Genomic DNA, 16,054 nt, shown 5'->3' with positions numbered 1-16,054 from the left:
CACTTATGAATGTCAAAAAAAAATATATTGTTTCTTATTGAATTTACCGCTACTTCGTAAAGGGTTGAGCTAATGAGAAGAAGTAGCAAGAAACTCATTGCCACTCTTTTAAGTCAAGATTTACATTTTAATTGTTTTACAAATCATTTCAATTACAATATATGCAAAGTGACGCAACAAAAATACTCAAATATTAAAAACTGAAAGGCTTACACGAGTAAGTCAAGAAAAGAAAATTAATACTTATAAACACAAGAGTTATTGAGTATAGTAGATGCATCAATCCACACATACCGTAAATAAATAGAGGCATTATGTGAGCATTTCATAAAATAAAATATATAATAACTTTAACGGAAATAATAATAGTAAAAAACACTTCAAGCAGACCTTCCGGTAACAAGATCATCCAGCCACCACGAGTAGCACCCGTTCACGAGCATGGACCAGCCATCGCCTCCCTCGACCATATTTTAGGAAAGGGAACGACCCGCCCCACGTCACCGCCACAAGCAGAGGCATTTAAGCGAGCATGACGATGCCTGTCACGAGAAATCTACTTTAGAAGTGCATAGTGAACTCACATCTCTACACAACACCAAGGAATCAATCAAAGCTGATCGGAGATGACTGGATCATCAATATACCAAAGTAAAGTATATGTAAATATAAGTATTGCCAGTAAGCTTAAAACATAAGTACTTATTAACCATTAACAATCATGACAATGACACAACCACGATACTCGGTTTATGTCCGCTGGTAACTTCCAGGTTCCTATAATCAATAACTACTAAGAAGATAGAACTCTAAAAAAACGCCTACCTTATCTATTAAACAGCTTCCCTGAGGACATCCGACTAGAAACCAGTAAAAGAAAATTTAAAACTACACTTAAGAAATATTTAATATCAACACTGCCTTAAAATTAAAATGAGATTTTTTATTATATTTTTATCAATATTTGTTAATTAATTTAATTATAATAAGAATTAATGTATTACAAGAGACTTGAAGGACAAACTGTCCAAACAGTTTTGCGGGACTATGTTAGCTTTTAAGATTCTTTCTGTAAATTATTAATAGTATTAATAAATAAATAATAATAAAACAAATTTCAGTAACATTCAGTAGTTTTATTGACTTAATTCTCTTCTTAGCTTATCTAATTTTATTTTTGAGGTATATTCTTCTTCCTTCCATTTACGTTCCTTTTCTCTAAACTCAGCTTCCTTTAACCGTTCATTTTGTTCAAATTGCCACACTCTTTTTTTTTCATTAAATTCTGCTTCTAAAATTTTTCTTTTGAGTTGAATAAGTTCCAATCTGGCTTGAGTTAGCTCATCTAATTCAGTTTTCTTCTGTAAATCCACTGTAAAGATATTTAGAGTAAGTATGGTACTTAACAACTACAAAATGATCAAGCATCACTCGGTGATGGATACATATTTGTTCCATTTGGGGTGGAGACGATGGGTCCTTGGGGTTCATTGACACAAAAACTCGTAAAAGAGCTATCCAGGCGTCTAACCGATTTGGTTTTAATTTGGGTCACCTGCCCAAGATCTGGTACGTACCTCTGTCAAAGGATAAGTTTGGCTATACAAAGAGGTAACGTTGCCAGCTTCATGGGCACCTTACCTGCCGATAGCGATCTTAATGATATTTTCTATTTGTATTTAATTAATTTTGTTAGATTATTTAAGTCTTATTTTATTATTATTTATATAAATAGCGTTATTAATTATTAAGTCATGTGTAAATAATTTGAAATATAATAAAATACTACAAAAACATTTTAATGCAATATTTGATCATTAATGAACACAGAGAGAAATTGATAAAATGTCAGATGGAAATGTGAAATTTTACCACTCCTTTGCACAGGAGGACGGCTAGATTATGGGTACCACAACGGCCGGCGCCTGTTTCTGCCGTGAAGCAGTAATGTGTAAACTTTACTGTGTTTCGGTTTGAAGGGCGCCGTACTTAGTGAAATTACTGGGCAAATGAGACTTAACATTAAGATGAGACTTAAGTGTCTCAAAGTACGAGCGCAGTTGTAGTGCCGCTCAGAATTTTTGGGTTTTCAATAATCCTGAGCGGCACTGCATTGTAATGGGCAGGGCGTATCAATTACCATCAGCTGAACGTCCTGCTCGTCTCGTCCAGTGTTTTCATAAATAAAAAATTAAAAAGAAAGATGGCTATCCAAAGATAAAAGATAATCTGAATCAAGGCAAGAGACACATCATAAAAACAATATCAAATTATTTATGCTGGTAAAAAATTACTAGTACTATTACCATGGAAATCCATGGTTTCTGAGATATTCATCATCCCCATTCGGAGGTTGATTCACCCATGAACGTTAATTTTCTATCATTTTTGACTGTAACAGAGCTTAATTAGGGCTGCAGATTAAGGTGAGATATCTATTTGGCAATCAAAGATAAAATTTATTATTAGTTACTATACACGCAACTTGCCTATATACTATGGAGAGAAGTATTCTGTACGTGAAAAGTCATCGATATCAAATCTAAAATTAGAAGACTCAAGTGGGGATGGGCTGGGCACATGGTAAGAGGACATGACAAATGGAGTAAGGAAGTGACAAGATGGTATCCCATGGAAGGGAAAAGGAAAAGAGGTAGACCCCAGAAAAGATGGGAGGACGATATCAGGGAAGTGGCAGGAGTAACTTGGAACAGAGTGGCTCAAGAAAGAATGGAAACGGTTGGAGGATGTCTTTTCCGATTGGCAAACAGATCCACAAAAAATAAAAAAAATACAAATACTAGAATAAGTTATTTTGTTTCAAATGTTTGTTTTAGAGTATTGTTAGTTATCTTTGTTAGTTAAGATCTGAATAAAGGCTATATTATATTTATACACACATTATTACATAGTATGTGATCTAGGTTCTATTATTTTAAATATCACCACATAAAGAGTAATAGTGCAGAACTTTCATATAGTTACACCTTTTAAAGAAATAGCTACTTTAGTTACCATCTAATAAGATTCATTATACATTGTACTCAGTTTGCAGCTACAAAGGATTCACTATGTGGATGTTTTACTCAAACATACATATTGGGTACCTACGCAGGGACGAGGCATGTGATTAGGGCAGTAGGCACCATATTTGCACTACTTCAAAAAAAGAGCGTACACCTTCCTTAAAGGCCGGCAACACTCTTGTGATTCCTCTGGTGTTGCAAGAAAATGTGGGCGGCGGTGATCACTTAACACCAGGTGACCCGTACGCTCGTTTGTCCTCCCATTCCATAAAAAAAAACTTTATAATATTAGTATAGATTTCAGCAATCATATAAATATCTGAGAACCATTATTCACATTGTTCTTAGTAGTTGTGGGCTTAGTGGCTTTGTTTGACAATACGTTAAAATGCAACCACAAAACACATAGATCAAGGTTTTTATCTATCTTAATTGAGGTTGTACTATATTATGTCACAAATAAAATTTGTGAAAACAAAATTTTATGAATGATGCGGGACTCGAACCCACGACCTCCGGCGTTCCGTGCCGGTGCTCTAACCAACTGAGCTAACCGTTCGAGAAATGCCTCGTTATAAAATCCTGTTTATGTCATGTCACAATATATTTCTATATATGAATAATAATATTGAGCGGGAAATTCAAGACACTAAATTACATTAACTCAACTTCTCCATATACTTGCAAATTGAAATATTTTTATTCAAAATAGGATGTGACATCACTTATTGAAAGTCAAAAACTACCACCCATTCCAAAATGAATGCCTCAGACCTGAGAAGAATGGGTGCAACAAACTCAGCGGGCTTTTTTTTTTCATCGAAAAAATATGTTTACAAAGTAATATTGTACAATTAAACTTATTATTTAATAGCCTGACAGTGGTCACTCCATTCCCAATCTGTGGTATCATTAAGAAAGTCATTTATGTTATAGTAACCTTTACCACACAATTTGTTTTGAACATTTTCTGGGATCTTGTTGTAAAAGCATATATATCGCCCACAAAAGACTTACTAACTCAACTTAGCCGAGTGATGGGCATTATAAGTTTATGTTTGATCCTGGTGTTAACACTATGGTTATGATAGTTTCTAGCAAATTCACTTATGTGCCTATGAACATACATTATCAAGAATATATTGAGAAGCAACAGTCAAGATGTTAATTTCTTTGAATTTTGCTCTCAATGATTCTTTAGGACCTAGGTTATAAATAGCGCGAATAGCCCTCTTCTGCAGCACAAATATTGTATTAATATTGGCACTGTTGCCCCATAGCAATATACCACAGGACATTCATATACATAGCAATATTCTCTCGGCATTTATACAACTAGATCAATTGCTATCAATCTCCATAAAGAAAAAAGAACTGTCCACTTCCCCCTGACAATTAGAGATGGTGTCCCATCCTCGCTCAAGTTACATGCCCTCTGATTGGTCATTTACGAGTCATTACGGTCATTACATGGATTACAATATTCATATCAATATGGTTTTATAGCTATAGAAAAATATAAAAGAAATAAAGAATTTAAATTGTGATCAAGTAATATTATGCACACAAACAACAATCTACTGGACTCATAGTCTTCCTCCGACATATACAATATTTATGTAATCACTTAGAAGTTTACTTAAAACTATAAATATATAAATTAAAGGACCTGGAAGTTGTTGACATTGTGGTAATGCATCAGAGTCATCGGAGTAGGTTGTGCTTTCAAAACCTTCATTGCTTGAAGGTAGTTCAATGCTTGAATGAATTGTATCTTTTAATTCTTCCTTCACATTATCTAAAGTTACGGTATTTTTATCATCTTCGGTACGAGGCCTTGATCTCATACTCGACTTTATTCTGACCATACGTTTCAGGCCCTCATATTTTAATCTCAATGTTTTTATGGATCTGAACATTTCCCTAGATCGAGCATTAAACGCGTTTTGTATGTTTATCCAAGCGGCTTTTTTCTTTCTCCACATAGCAGCACTACTTTCTTTGCTCTCCAAGATTGATTGATATGGCCTAAGAAGTGATAACAAAAGGTCTCTCTCTTCTATACTAAAATTTGCACTCCTTTCTCTTTTACTTTTATCCATGATAGCTAAAACAATAAAATCGCACACCATCCAATAATATCAGTTTTCAACCAAAGCTACTCATTTGCCGCGGAATTTGTTTATGTTTACTATTTTATAATTAAATAATATTAAATTTTATTTTATTGGTAGCTTATTTTGCTTTAAATTTTGCCTCTTTTTTGTATATAAATTAATACAATAGTAAATAAGAAGTTTGCGTGAAGTTGGTATGATCACAAAATATTAGGTAGGTACCTATGTCCGGTTTAACACATGACAAGTGACAACTGATAACTGACATTGGCATTCAAAATCATGTTTTATTATATAGGTAATCAATGATATGAAATCACTAGTCCCGGATTAACCACGTAGCAAGAGTAGCAATTGCTACAGGCCCCGCTTAATTCGGGGGCCCCGCATATCCCCTCCGCCTGATCGTTCTTTGAGTGAAATATATTAATTCGTAGTAAATACTACATAATATTAATACGTATCCTATACCTATCGCTACAATTGACATTACTTATTTTTTTACTTTAATCTTATAGCAGATCAAGAGACAAGACCTCAACACAATCTGCAACGGGTCCCACGCTTACTTAATCCGGCACTGAAAGTCAAAAACGATCTACCTACATATTCGAAAAAGTATTTCTCAGACTTGAGAAGAACGGGCGCAAGAAACTTAGGGCTTCTTTTTTTTCATAAAAATATCGTTACAATGTAATATACTAAATAAATTTTATTATTTAATAGCCTGAGGCCGATCACTCCATTCCTAAGCCCGGCTTCCATCAAAGCGGAGAGGGGAGGAGACGAGATATTTATTTAAGTGAATACGGATTGAATGGTTTTTTTACTGTGATAGATTAGGTATTGTCGAGTAATATGCATAAACAAAAGCTCATCTATTAGAGTCTGACGCATAATTCAAACAGTATAATAATACCTTTGTAAATTCGCCTCCCGGAGTGCAACCCATTTCTTGTTTTTGTATAAGGGATCAGGAGATCTCCTGACATTTACGTTAAACCTCTCAATTCTTTTGTTTGAATATAAAATCAGAAGATGGAGGGTAGGTTAATTATTATAGTTTGCTTTTGTGGAAAACTGAGATTATTGGATAGTAGGTATGTGATTTTATTGTTATTGTGGTACGATTTCAAGTATATATATAGCGTATGTTACAAAATTTTAAAGATGTTTTTGAGTGTCAAATGCCACGCACACAAGCATCTAATAGTTGCCATAAAAAAATTATTGTTCTGAGGTAGTGCGGAATCTAGTTGGAGCGCAGCGGAGAACAATCCTTAATTTTTTTTGACGAATTTTTGAAAATTAAACTTTGCCACGCTTCTCACCAAAGTTGTGTTTTTACTATAGTAGTACTTTGCCCTTTTTAGGCTTCCGTTTTTTGCCATGTTGCTACGGCTGTGGCCTGCCTTTCCTCCTCAAAACGGGGAACATAGTTGATCATTATTAGTGTGAAAAAATGTTTATTTTAAATTTTGAAGTATATAAGACTTAACTTCCGCATAGATTTTTTTATGAAGAAGGACGAAAAGGTTCACCAGATGGTAAGTGATCACTACTGCCCGCATTCTTTGAGCAGCAGAGCTTACTATCTCACGTGATACCTAATTAAGAAGACCGTAGTGACCACAAGCTGCAATAATATTAATATGTCATTTATTTCAGGCATTTAAACCCCATTACAGTAAAATTAATAGATTATAATAATACAATAGAATAATATGTAACAAAAAAAATTATTATACATGACAGTACTCAATAAAATAACTTAAAACTAAAATTGCCCCAAAGGGTGGTTCGTACAAAGAGTAATGTACTGATAAAACTATACAATCTCTTGTCGTCTATAAGTTCGTTGCTTTGTACTGTGATTGGTGTAAAATACCATGTTTTTTACTGTTAAGATGAACCCTGTAGTCCACTCCTACAAGTTACAATCGAAGTTTCGCGTTTTTCCTACTACGGTTCCATTCTTTCCGAAGTTTCGTTTTTTTATGACAATACGGGACGAGACGAACAGAAAGTTTAGCTGATGATAATTGGTACGCCCTGCCCATTACAATGCACTGCCTCTCAGGATTCTTGAAAATCCCAAAATTTCAGAGTGGCACTACAATTGCGCTCGTCACCTTGAGATATAAGATGTTAAGTCTCATTTGCCCATTAATTTCACTAGCTACTAAGGGTGCCTCTTCAGACCGAAACACAAAAATGTTTACACATTACTGCTTCACGGCAGAAAAGGTGCCGCTGTGGTACCCATAATCTAGCCGCACCCTGTGCAAAGGTCCTCTCACGTCCCGAAAGTTCAAACAGAAAATCTTTAGTACACAGTTGACATTTTTTTTTGTGTATGTAATTAAGATATATTTAGTTGTCTATTTTATCGTTGTCATGAAATAGTATTAATAAAATTAATCGGATAACAAAGAATGCTGGGAGAGTTTCATGCGCAGCTTCTTCTCTCTCAAAGCGCCATTTGTTTCCGAAGCGGTAGTAGTGTCTAGTATATTATAAATGACATCAAAAAGAATTGTAATGGAATTTTGAGAAAATAAATTCCTTTTATGCCTTTTAACAATGAGATTCATTCCAACTGTTCACGAAAATTTTCCATGGTTGCAAACTTCGTCGGTGTGTCCGAAAACAAAATAGAGTAGGGTCAATATCGAAACATAGTTTAAATTTGACACTACCCTTGTTCACGTTATCGTCTTTATCTGCACTTCGCTTTATTTACATAAAAAGAAGCATCACAATGAAATCTCATGGCTATTGTCAATAAAAAAGGTAAGACGTATTTTTAGCCTTGAGGCTGATCAAACGCCTCATCATCTACTCTGGGATTGCGGCCCATGGCACCATCCTTGGCGACTATACCCTGCTGTTTGTAATACTCGCGTCAAGAAGACACTGCGGTTTGTAAAAGCGGCAAGCATGACGACGAGCTATATGTATGAGTGACGAACACAATAGTTAAATTTTGGACTCGGTGTTACTAGGAATCATTAGCACTAGATAAATAGCCACCCTCTTCAAATAAATAAGAATAAAAATAATAAGACGTGTTTGCTTGTTTGTTATTGCAAAAAAAAAAATTGGTGTGTCCGGTAGTCGCCCTCCGCAGTACTAAAGCAACTCGTTCAACGGTATGTCGCTTTTGTTCGAATAAGGTAGGAAACCATTTAGTTACGAACAGATTTTTGAGCAACCTACGATCTACAAAAGGAAATACCTTATATTATTATAGGTTTTGTTTTGTAACCCGCTATTGTTAAATTATCAGCATTAAATGGCTACATCTTTTATTTCGGTGAAGTAATAAAACAACAGTTTCATGTTTTTAATTAAGCCACAAAGAACTTAATTGTAAGTTTAACCCTTCTCCTCCCAACGTTCACGCAATAATAATATGATATGTTATTACCATAAGAGGAAAGAATTACTTCACAAATTTTAAGAATCTCTCACCCAAGCAAGCAATAGAGTTATCATTTCATACGACTTGGGTAGGTATACGCCCTTAAAAAACCTGCCTTAAAAGCCATTGACGGCCGAACAATAATAGACGTTCGGACTCCTTTAGTGAAAAACTGTATTAGTAAATAAGCACATTTAAAAGATCATTTTTACGAAATAAACATAAAACATCGAAGACGTAAGAATAACGCAAAGACGCCGTCATTTTCAGCCATGTTATGATTCACAAGTTAGTCATTTTGTTCCATCGTATTCACAGAACACTTTCCTTGATGTCCACATTTTGTCTTTACCGAAACTTCAACCCTTTTTTGAGATTTGGTCGTAAGAATTGGCATCTGAGATGGTTTTATCACATCGGCAGTGTAGGGTTTTGTGATGTCAAACTTTGGTTTCGTCCAATCGGTTTTGGAAAATCTACGTGTGAGCAGCTGTGTAGAACCACCTGTTTGTTGAGAATAAGCATGTGGGAATTTTATAATCAAGGATGTCTGAATTTTCTTAGTGTGCCCTATCTTTCTTCCTCAAAACGGGGAGCATACTTGACCATTACAAGTGTGATGAAACATTTATTTTAAAGACAAATTTTTTTTTGCTAGAAACAGCAAAAATACATTTACAGCTAAAGTTGTTATAAATTTAAAACTAGGCACATGTTTCGTCTTGACAGACATGCAAATATATCAGTGGTTACATTTTATAATTAAGTATTATTCTAAACTAACAAATCAATAACTATTTCATTCAAATTGGCCAACGTAAAGCCATACCTAAAATGTTAGGAGATAATGTAATAAAAATAATCACTAAATTAATAATATTAATCATTAATATTAAGAATAAGATTGGTGCCAGTTACCATTTCGTTTGATAATATTCGTGTATTGAGTAAAAACAGTATTTTTTCATAGTGTTAATAATTTTAATTTAAATTTATATAACACTGTCTGCTCTCTTATTACTTTTGGTAATTTATTAAATATTTTCACACACATAGAATGACTTTTATTTGGTACAAAGTGGTTCTAATGTGGGGTACTCGAAGCCTAGTAGGATCACGATATGGAAACAAAGAACAGTTGCCAAACCGAGTGAATAAATTTAAAATGTTCTTTAAAAATAAATTTTAATTATGAAGTATTTAGCTTCAGCATATATTTTTTTATGAAAGAGGAAGAAAATCGAGCGTGAGGTACATCTGATGGTAAGTGATTACTACTGCTCGCTCTCTTGAAATACCACAATGATGAGACGCACTTATTTTAAAGTTACCCATGTCGTATCGTCCCGGAAACACCGCACAAGGCAGCTCATTGCACAGCTTGGTCGTACGTGGAAAAAAGTTCCTTGAAAACTGCACTACCCAGGAATTCAACACGTCCAGATGGTGGGGATGATGTCCTAATATGTAGCGTGCCGTGAGAAGATGGAATTCGGCGGCATTAATCAGCTCTTCGGAACACTTTCCCTGATAAACGCGGTAGAAGACACACAATAAAGCGACGTCCATACGCAACGCCAAGTTATATAGCCGCTCACAGAGCACTGGTTCGCAATATGGAAAATGTAGACTTGAAGCCGTCGTATACGTCGCGTCGTCTACCCCTTTGCATTCCAAGTTTACAATTTTTTATCAATAGTGTATCAGAGCTTATGCGTGAGAAGACGGCAGCAATTGCAAAAATGGCAACAGAGTCATACCTGGCCGTTGCCTTGTCCGGTGGTTTTACTGTGTCATAATATACAAGCTGGCGCTAAAAAAATTTAGTTATAAACCTCACGGCTTACACGCCGTAAGCATAAGCAAAGGTGCTATGAATAAGAATTCTTGGCAATCATCATGTTGTTCACGACTAATTCTTGACGTAAGGTCCGGGGAGAGACATTACAAACCATCAAAAATGTAATTTTTATATCCTAGGTATTGAAATCTTCTTGAACCTACCATTGGGAGGCGATTATGGGTATCACAACGGCGCCCATTTCTACCGTGAAGCAGTAAAGTGTAAACATAAGTGTTTCGGTCTGAATGGCGCCATAGCTATTGAAATTACTGGGCAAATGAGACAACAACTTATGTATTAAGGTGACGAACGCAATAATTGTAGTGCCTCTCAGAATTTTTGGGTTTTTCAAGAATCCTGAGCAGCACTGCGTTGTAATGGGCATGGCGTTTCAATTACCATCAGCTGAACATCCTGCTCATCTTGTCCCTATTTTCATAAAAATATATATTCAGGTTACAAAAATATCTGTAAAACTAGATTGGCAAAAGCTTCAATTCTTTATTTATAAGTGTGATTTAGTTGATAACATGAATTACAAATAATAATAATGTTGGTACATTGTCCTGATTTCCGAAAAAAAACTTTACTTGTATATTCTACAATAATTCTGACAGTGAAAAAGTTCTCTTAGGAAACGATCTACATGGCGCGTTTGGGCGGCATCTTTCGTTTGGGTGTGGAGGTGGTATTTCCTTACAGCCTTCCTTGGGACATACAAGTGGGTGGTTTATTTTCTTTTTGGGTATTGGCCACGATGGTATAGGTGTCCACGGCTCAAAGTTTTTTGGAAATATGTAATCGTTGACTTCAATAATCTTTCGAGTATTATTACCACAGCTTAAAGCTGTCTTCAACCTATTCTCTGAATAATGCGGACTTGACAAAGTAGAATAACTTCTTTGATAGTTTATCATGGGTGGCTCTGATAGACCAGATAAGAATCTAGGAATTTCAAAAGGTAGAGACGAAATGAATTTAGCACATGGACTTTTTGGGGCGCAGGGATCCTTTTTCTTATCTGGACATTTAGGTGGCGGTGGAGGGCATTCTTCTTTGGCCTTCGGCTTACAAGGTAGAGGGCAAGGAGCTTTTTTATCGGAATCTTTACATTTTTGGTTCGGTTGAACAAATTGAAATGTATAATCTTTTAGAAAATTCTGACAAAATTCTAGTTGATGACGCCTACGAACTTTTCTCAACAATTCCTTCAAAGAAAGAGTATCATCATTTGATAGATCCGATAAAGGTCCCGTAACAGTTGTTATTTTACTTTCAATATTAGTAGCCTGAGTTCTTAAGAACTTGTCATTTGTTTCATTTTGAGATCTTTCCGGCGAATCAAAAATAAAATTAGCTAATAACTCTCTTTTGTCAATAAATTCATTTGACATCTCACAATTCACATTCAGTTTTTCTTTCTCCAAGGATTCAGTTTTTGAAGACCAAGCGATATCCTGCATTTCGTTATTATCTTGGAAGTCAGCCGAAATGAATTGTTTAAAATGTTCATCAGGGGATTGATTTGCTGATATAGCAGTATTGGACGTGTCTTTTATTTGCTGGTTTTTATCTGGTGGACGCTGACCAGATATTGATGTGTTTGGCTTAACTTGTATTTCGAATTTATGGTCAAGTGATTCGCCTTCAGGTGGAACTTCTGATGAGTGGTCCTTTTTTACGTAAAGATATCCAGTATTATGCGAAATTTGCCCAGATTCGTTGGTTTTTAAATCACCAGTTCCCTCTACAACGAACTGGGAAATAGCTCCGGGGCTGCATGTTTCAAATTCAAGGTCTGCCTCAGCTGGTGGTATCACTTGATTATTACCAATAAATTTTTGTTCCTGCTGACTCATGTTCAATGGCTTATTATTCTTAAAACTATAGTCATAAAAAGACATCGTTACGTTATCTTTAGGACTTACGGAAGGCTCTGTTAGTGTCGATACATCTTCTACAAAAAACCCCTTTTCTTTCAATTCCATCAACTGTTCTTCTTCTACTTCAACTTCATTAAATACATAATCATAAAATTTAATGCTTTGATAATCATATGGTTTTAGCATAGATGGTCCTGCAATCATTGATTGAAAGTCCTCATTTTTCATTGCATAAAGTGTCACTGAATCCAAAAGCAAAGGTTGAATTCTTTCATCTTTATAAGTACATTGCTCTTCTACGTCAGTAGCCAGGTAATAATGTTCAGTTGCTATGGGGTAATCTGTTATCCCTTTCTCTGTATAAGTGCATGTTTTAAGCGTTTCGTCAAATTCCACCTGGTCAAGTTTCTCATTATTTCGTAAATAAGCTGCCCTTTCCTTCTTGAGTTCATTTAAGATACGCTCATCAACTTTATTAGGTGGTGCATCAAGACATCTACTTGCTACCGCGTCATAATCAATGTCATTAAAATTATCCCTGTGACTCATATCAAGTATATGTTGTTGTCCGAGAACCGTAGGCGCTACGTTAGGATTCTCTAATTGTGGTGCTGCTTCAAAACTTGCATGCTCCTGCAATTTTTCAACTTTCTGTACCAACTGTTCTTCATCTTCTTTGCTTGTAGTGGCCTGCACGATTGCCTCTTCTTTCTCGTGTTCTGCAGTTTGACTTTCATATTGATTTTGCCTTATATTAAATATTTGGTTTATTAAATGATTGCAGATTTCACAATCAATCTCCTTTCTCATTGCAACGCTTCTTTTTATATCATCATCATTTACTGAGCTCTGAATATTCGCCTTTGTGTTATTGTTGGGGTCTAAGTTATCCTGGTTTATGTCTGTTGATTTCGTGGTCTTGTTTGCCCGAGATCCATATAGAGAATCTGAAAAATAGCGATTACTTGGTTATTAAAGTACACAATTCTAAAATAAAAATGTTAAGAAAGTGGCATAAGTATAACTTATTGTGACTTAATATCGCTATTTTTCAAATTTAAGTTATTACCTATAAATCAGTATCTGCTTATGAATCTCAGGGTCAAAATTGGACCCAAATTCGGTTATACTGCGGAAACTTCTGAACCGATCGAAATAATACATAATATGCTATAAAATACAACGAATTTTGGTGATTACTTATCCGGAAACTATATTTTTGGACTTTGAAATACCTATGTATTTGCAATACAAATAATTCAGTTAATGACATTTCATTACTTAATTTATATATGGCAAAACAACGTTGCCCGTGTCAACACTTGTAATATAATAATTTAACATTAGGGTTAGTTTAGTACTGGAAAATAGCATAACATTATTTTAAACTCTTAAAAATCATGCCTTAACTTAGGGACATACTTTTTATTCAAGTTGCGAATTGAATTGTCATATATATTTCTATTTTGGTGGGATAATTTATTTACAATGTTTTTACTTCACCCAAGCGTGTTGTAAAGCAGTGCACATCATAGATAATACACTATATACTTGAGATAGTTGTGCCACTGATGTTTTTATTTTGTAAAATCAGTGTACTCAGGCTAAGAGATGGCGCTGCGTTATTTTTACGCTCGTAGCGTACCGTCGTTTTTTGCTATCACTAGCGATATCTTAGATAGCCTATCTATCCATCTATCATGTATGTAAAATGATCACCATCGTGATGAGGTTGCAGCATACCTAATAGAATAGATGGTTGCACTTTCAATGCAAATTTTTTTCCTGTGCCAATGTAGGGAAGTTGCACCCCCCTGGTGCACATGCACATACCAAAGAATATTTTTACTCTAATAAGTCATAATGGCACATACAGTCTAATGATGTCCAGAGTCCATAGAGTCGGAAGAAAATGCGTCCGGAGAAAATATTTATTGTAATGAGAATAGGTCCGCGTTGTCGGTATGTTGTCCCGACCTCTTGTTAATAATATTCATGAAAAATTTGAATTAAATCTATTCAATGCTTATTGCATTTTTCCCGGAAATACATACTGACATACAGATACAATTTCTATCTAAACATTTTTTTGGGTTCGGCAGTTTTAGGAGAACACAAAAAGTATTATTTTTAAAAAATCATCGATCAGTGTCCAAAACTTGGCTATTTTTGGAGGAGGAAATAACCGAGAAACCATAATTTTTGAGGTTACTACTTACGGTGTTTAGTCGGAGCTGCAGTTGCCCTTATCGCACTTATGATTGTCTCGCCCGCGTTAGCAAGACAATATAATGTTTTAGAATTATTAAATTTAAAATAAGCCTCAGCTAATGTTTCCTCTCTCAGAATTAATTCTCTTATTCTTTTCTGAAATTGTGTGTCTTCTATTTTTTTCATCTGATTCCTGCCCCCGAATCCCACTTTCACTCGACATGCCACAAATTAGGATATCATCCCAATAATCTGAATGTGTGGCGTTACTCCACAGTGCGATTTTCAAGAAACTTTCTTCCACGAACGACCATGTTGTGGAATGAGCTTCATTGTGCGGTATTTCCGGGACGATACGATATGGGTACCTTCAAAAGAAGTGCGTACTTATTCGTACTTCCTTAAAGGCCGGCTAAGGTCTTGTGATTCCTCTGTTGTTGCAAGAGAATGTGGGCGGCGGGGATCACTTAACACCAGGTGACCCATATGCACGTTGCAATTTGAAACAAAGTGCTTTTACATTTCTGCATACCGCATCCGGCACAGTAAGGAATTTCAGATTGGTATGCTTAGGTACTTACTTTTGCACAACGGTTTCAGAGTTCCATTTTTTGTTTCGCCCTGTATAATCCTCGGTATCAATATGATACTGCACACTTTTTTAATTTTAGCTACTGTTGTCGACAACATTTTGCTGTTTATATTTTGATTTTGAACATATTACTTTGAATTTGTGTGAAAATTTCTGTGATGGAAGCTGTTGTGTTTCGTATGTTCTCTTTGACAATTCAATTTTTGATGATAGAAAAAGAAAAATTTGCAGCCAGAGTTTTTATGAATATAGGAACTTGCATATAGGATGTAAGCTTTTTTATTCTTTTTAGTCAGGCCGCACACCAGAGCTTCCATAGACTTACAGTATTACTAGCGTGTATACGAACAAAGAGTGCAAGAGAGAAGTACATCTCTAACGGAGAAACAGCAAGATAGAAAAGGAAAGCGAATCTATTGTTGCTGTAACCGATGATGATTGACAAGTTGTAAACAGCTCTTGAATTCTGTCAGGTCAATACACATGCTACAGACAAGCGATGTTTTACTTCGTTACAACCAAAGTTCTAAATAAGAAGGTACTAAAAATAAATTTAAATTGAAAATAGTGTAATAATAATATATTTTATTGTTAAAAAAGCGTGGGGTGCTTTTCAAGATATTACCCACTATTTTCAATTTACATTTATTAAAAAAAATCTATTTTTTAGTTGAATTTTATATAAAGCGTGCTTTTTAGTTTTTTTAAACTATAATTTACTTTTCATTTTTTAGTTAATTTTTCTATATAAGCGTATGTTTAAAACTATTAAGTACTTTAACATCAATTCCTGACTTATTGACTTTAGATAAAAATTATATAAATTGACAAAAATCTTAGTTTGCAAATTGAATAATGGAATAATCTTATCAAATTAGTGTATTTTCATCGGTCCTCGATAAATCTACAAAGTATGAATGCCGTTTAAAGTGTAAAGTGTATAATAACAAAACACCGT

At 34.9% G+C, this 16,054-nt stretch overlaps 2 protein-coding genes across 2 annotated transcripts; both read right to left on the bottom strand.

Annotated features, from left to right (window-relative positions):
- Nucleotides 1-1,121: 1,121 nt before the first annotated feature.
- LOC126973641 (uncharacterized) lies at nt 1,122-5,344 on the bottom strand. The gene is made up of 2 exons (XM_050820987.1): nt 4,696-5,344; nt 1,122-1,372 (listed from the first exon to the last, which is right to left on the bottom strand). Exons 1-2 carry the CDS (start codon nt 5,156-5,158, stop codon nt 1,137-1,139), a joined length of 699 nt encoding a protein of 232 aa, XP_050676944.1. The 5' UTR covers nt 5,159-5,344; the 3' UTR covers nt 1,122-1,136.
- A 5,547-nt stretch (nt 5,345-10,891) lies between these two features.
- LOC126973584 (uncharacterized) lies at nt 10,892-15,275 on the bottom strand. Its single transcript, XM_050820908.1, has 2 exons — nt 15,086-15,275; nt 10,892-13,240 (listed from the first exon to the last, which is right to left on the bottom strand). Exons 1-2 carry the CDS (start codon nt 15,192-15,194, stop codon nt 11,010-11,012), a joined length of 2,340 nt encoding a protein of 779 aa, XP_050676865.1. The 5' UTR covers nt 15,195-15,275; the 3' UTR covers nt 10,892-11,009.
- Nucleotides 15,276-16,054: the final 779 nt, after the last annotated feature.

The sequence above is a fragment of the Leptidea sinapis genome, chromosome 29, assembly GCF_905404315.1.
Source record: "Leptidea sinapis chromosome 29, ilLepSina1.1, whole genome shotgun sequence".
NCBI classification, from domain to species: domain Eukaryota; kingdom Metazoa; phylum Arthropoda; class Insecta; order Lepidoptera; family Pieridae; genus Leptidea; species Leptidea sinapis.
The sequence above is the reverse complement of the archived record's forward strand: the minus strand, read 5'-3'. Positions and strand labels throughout refer to the sequence as shown.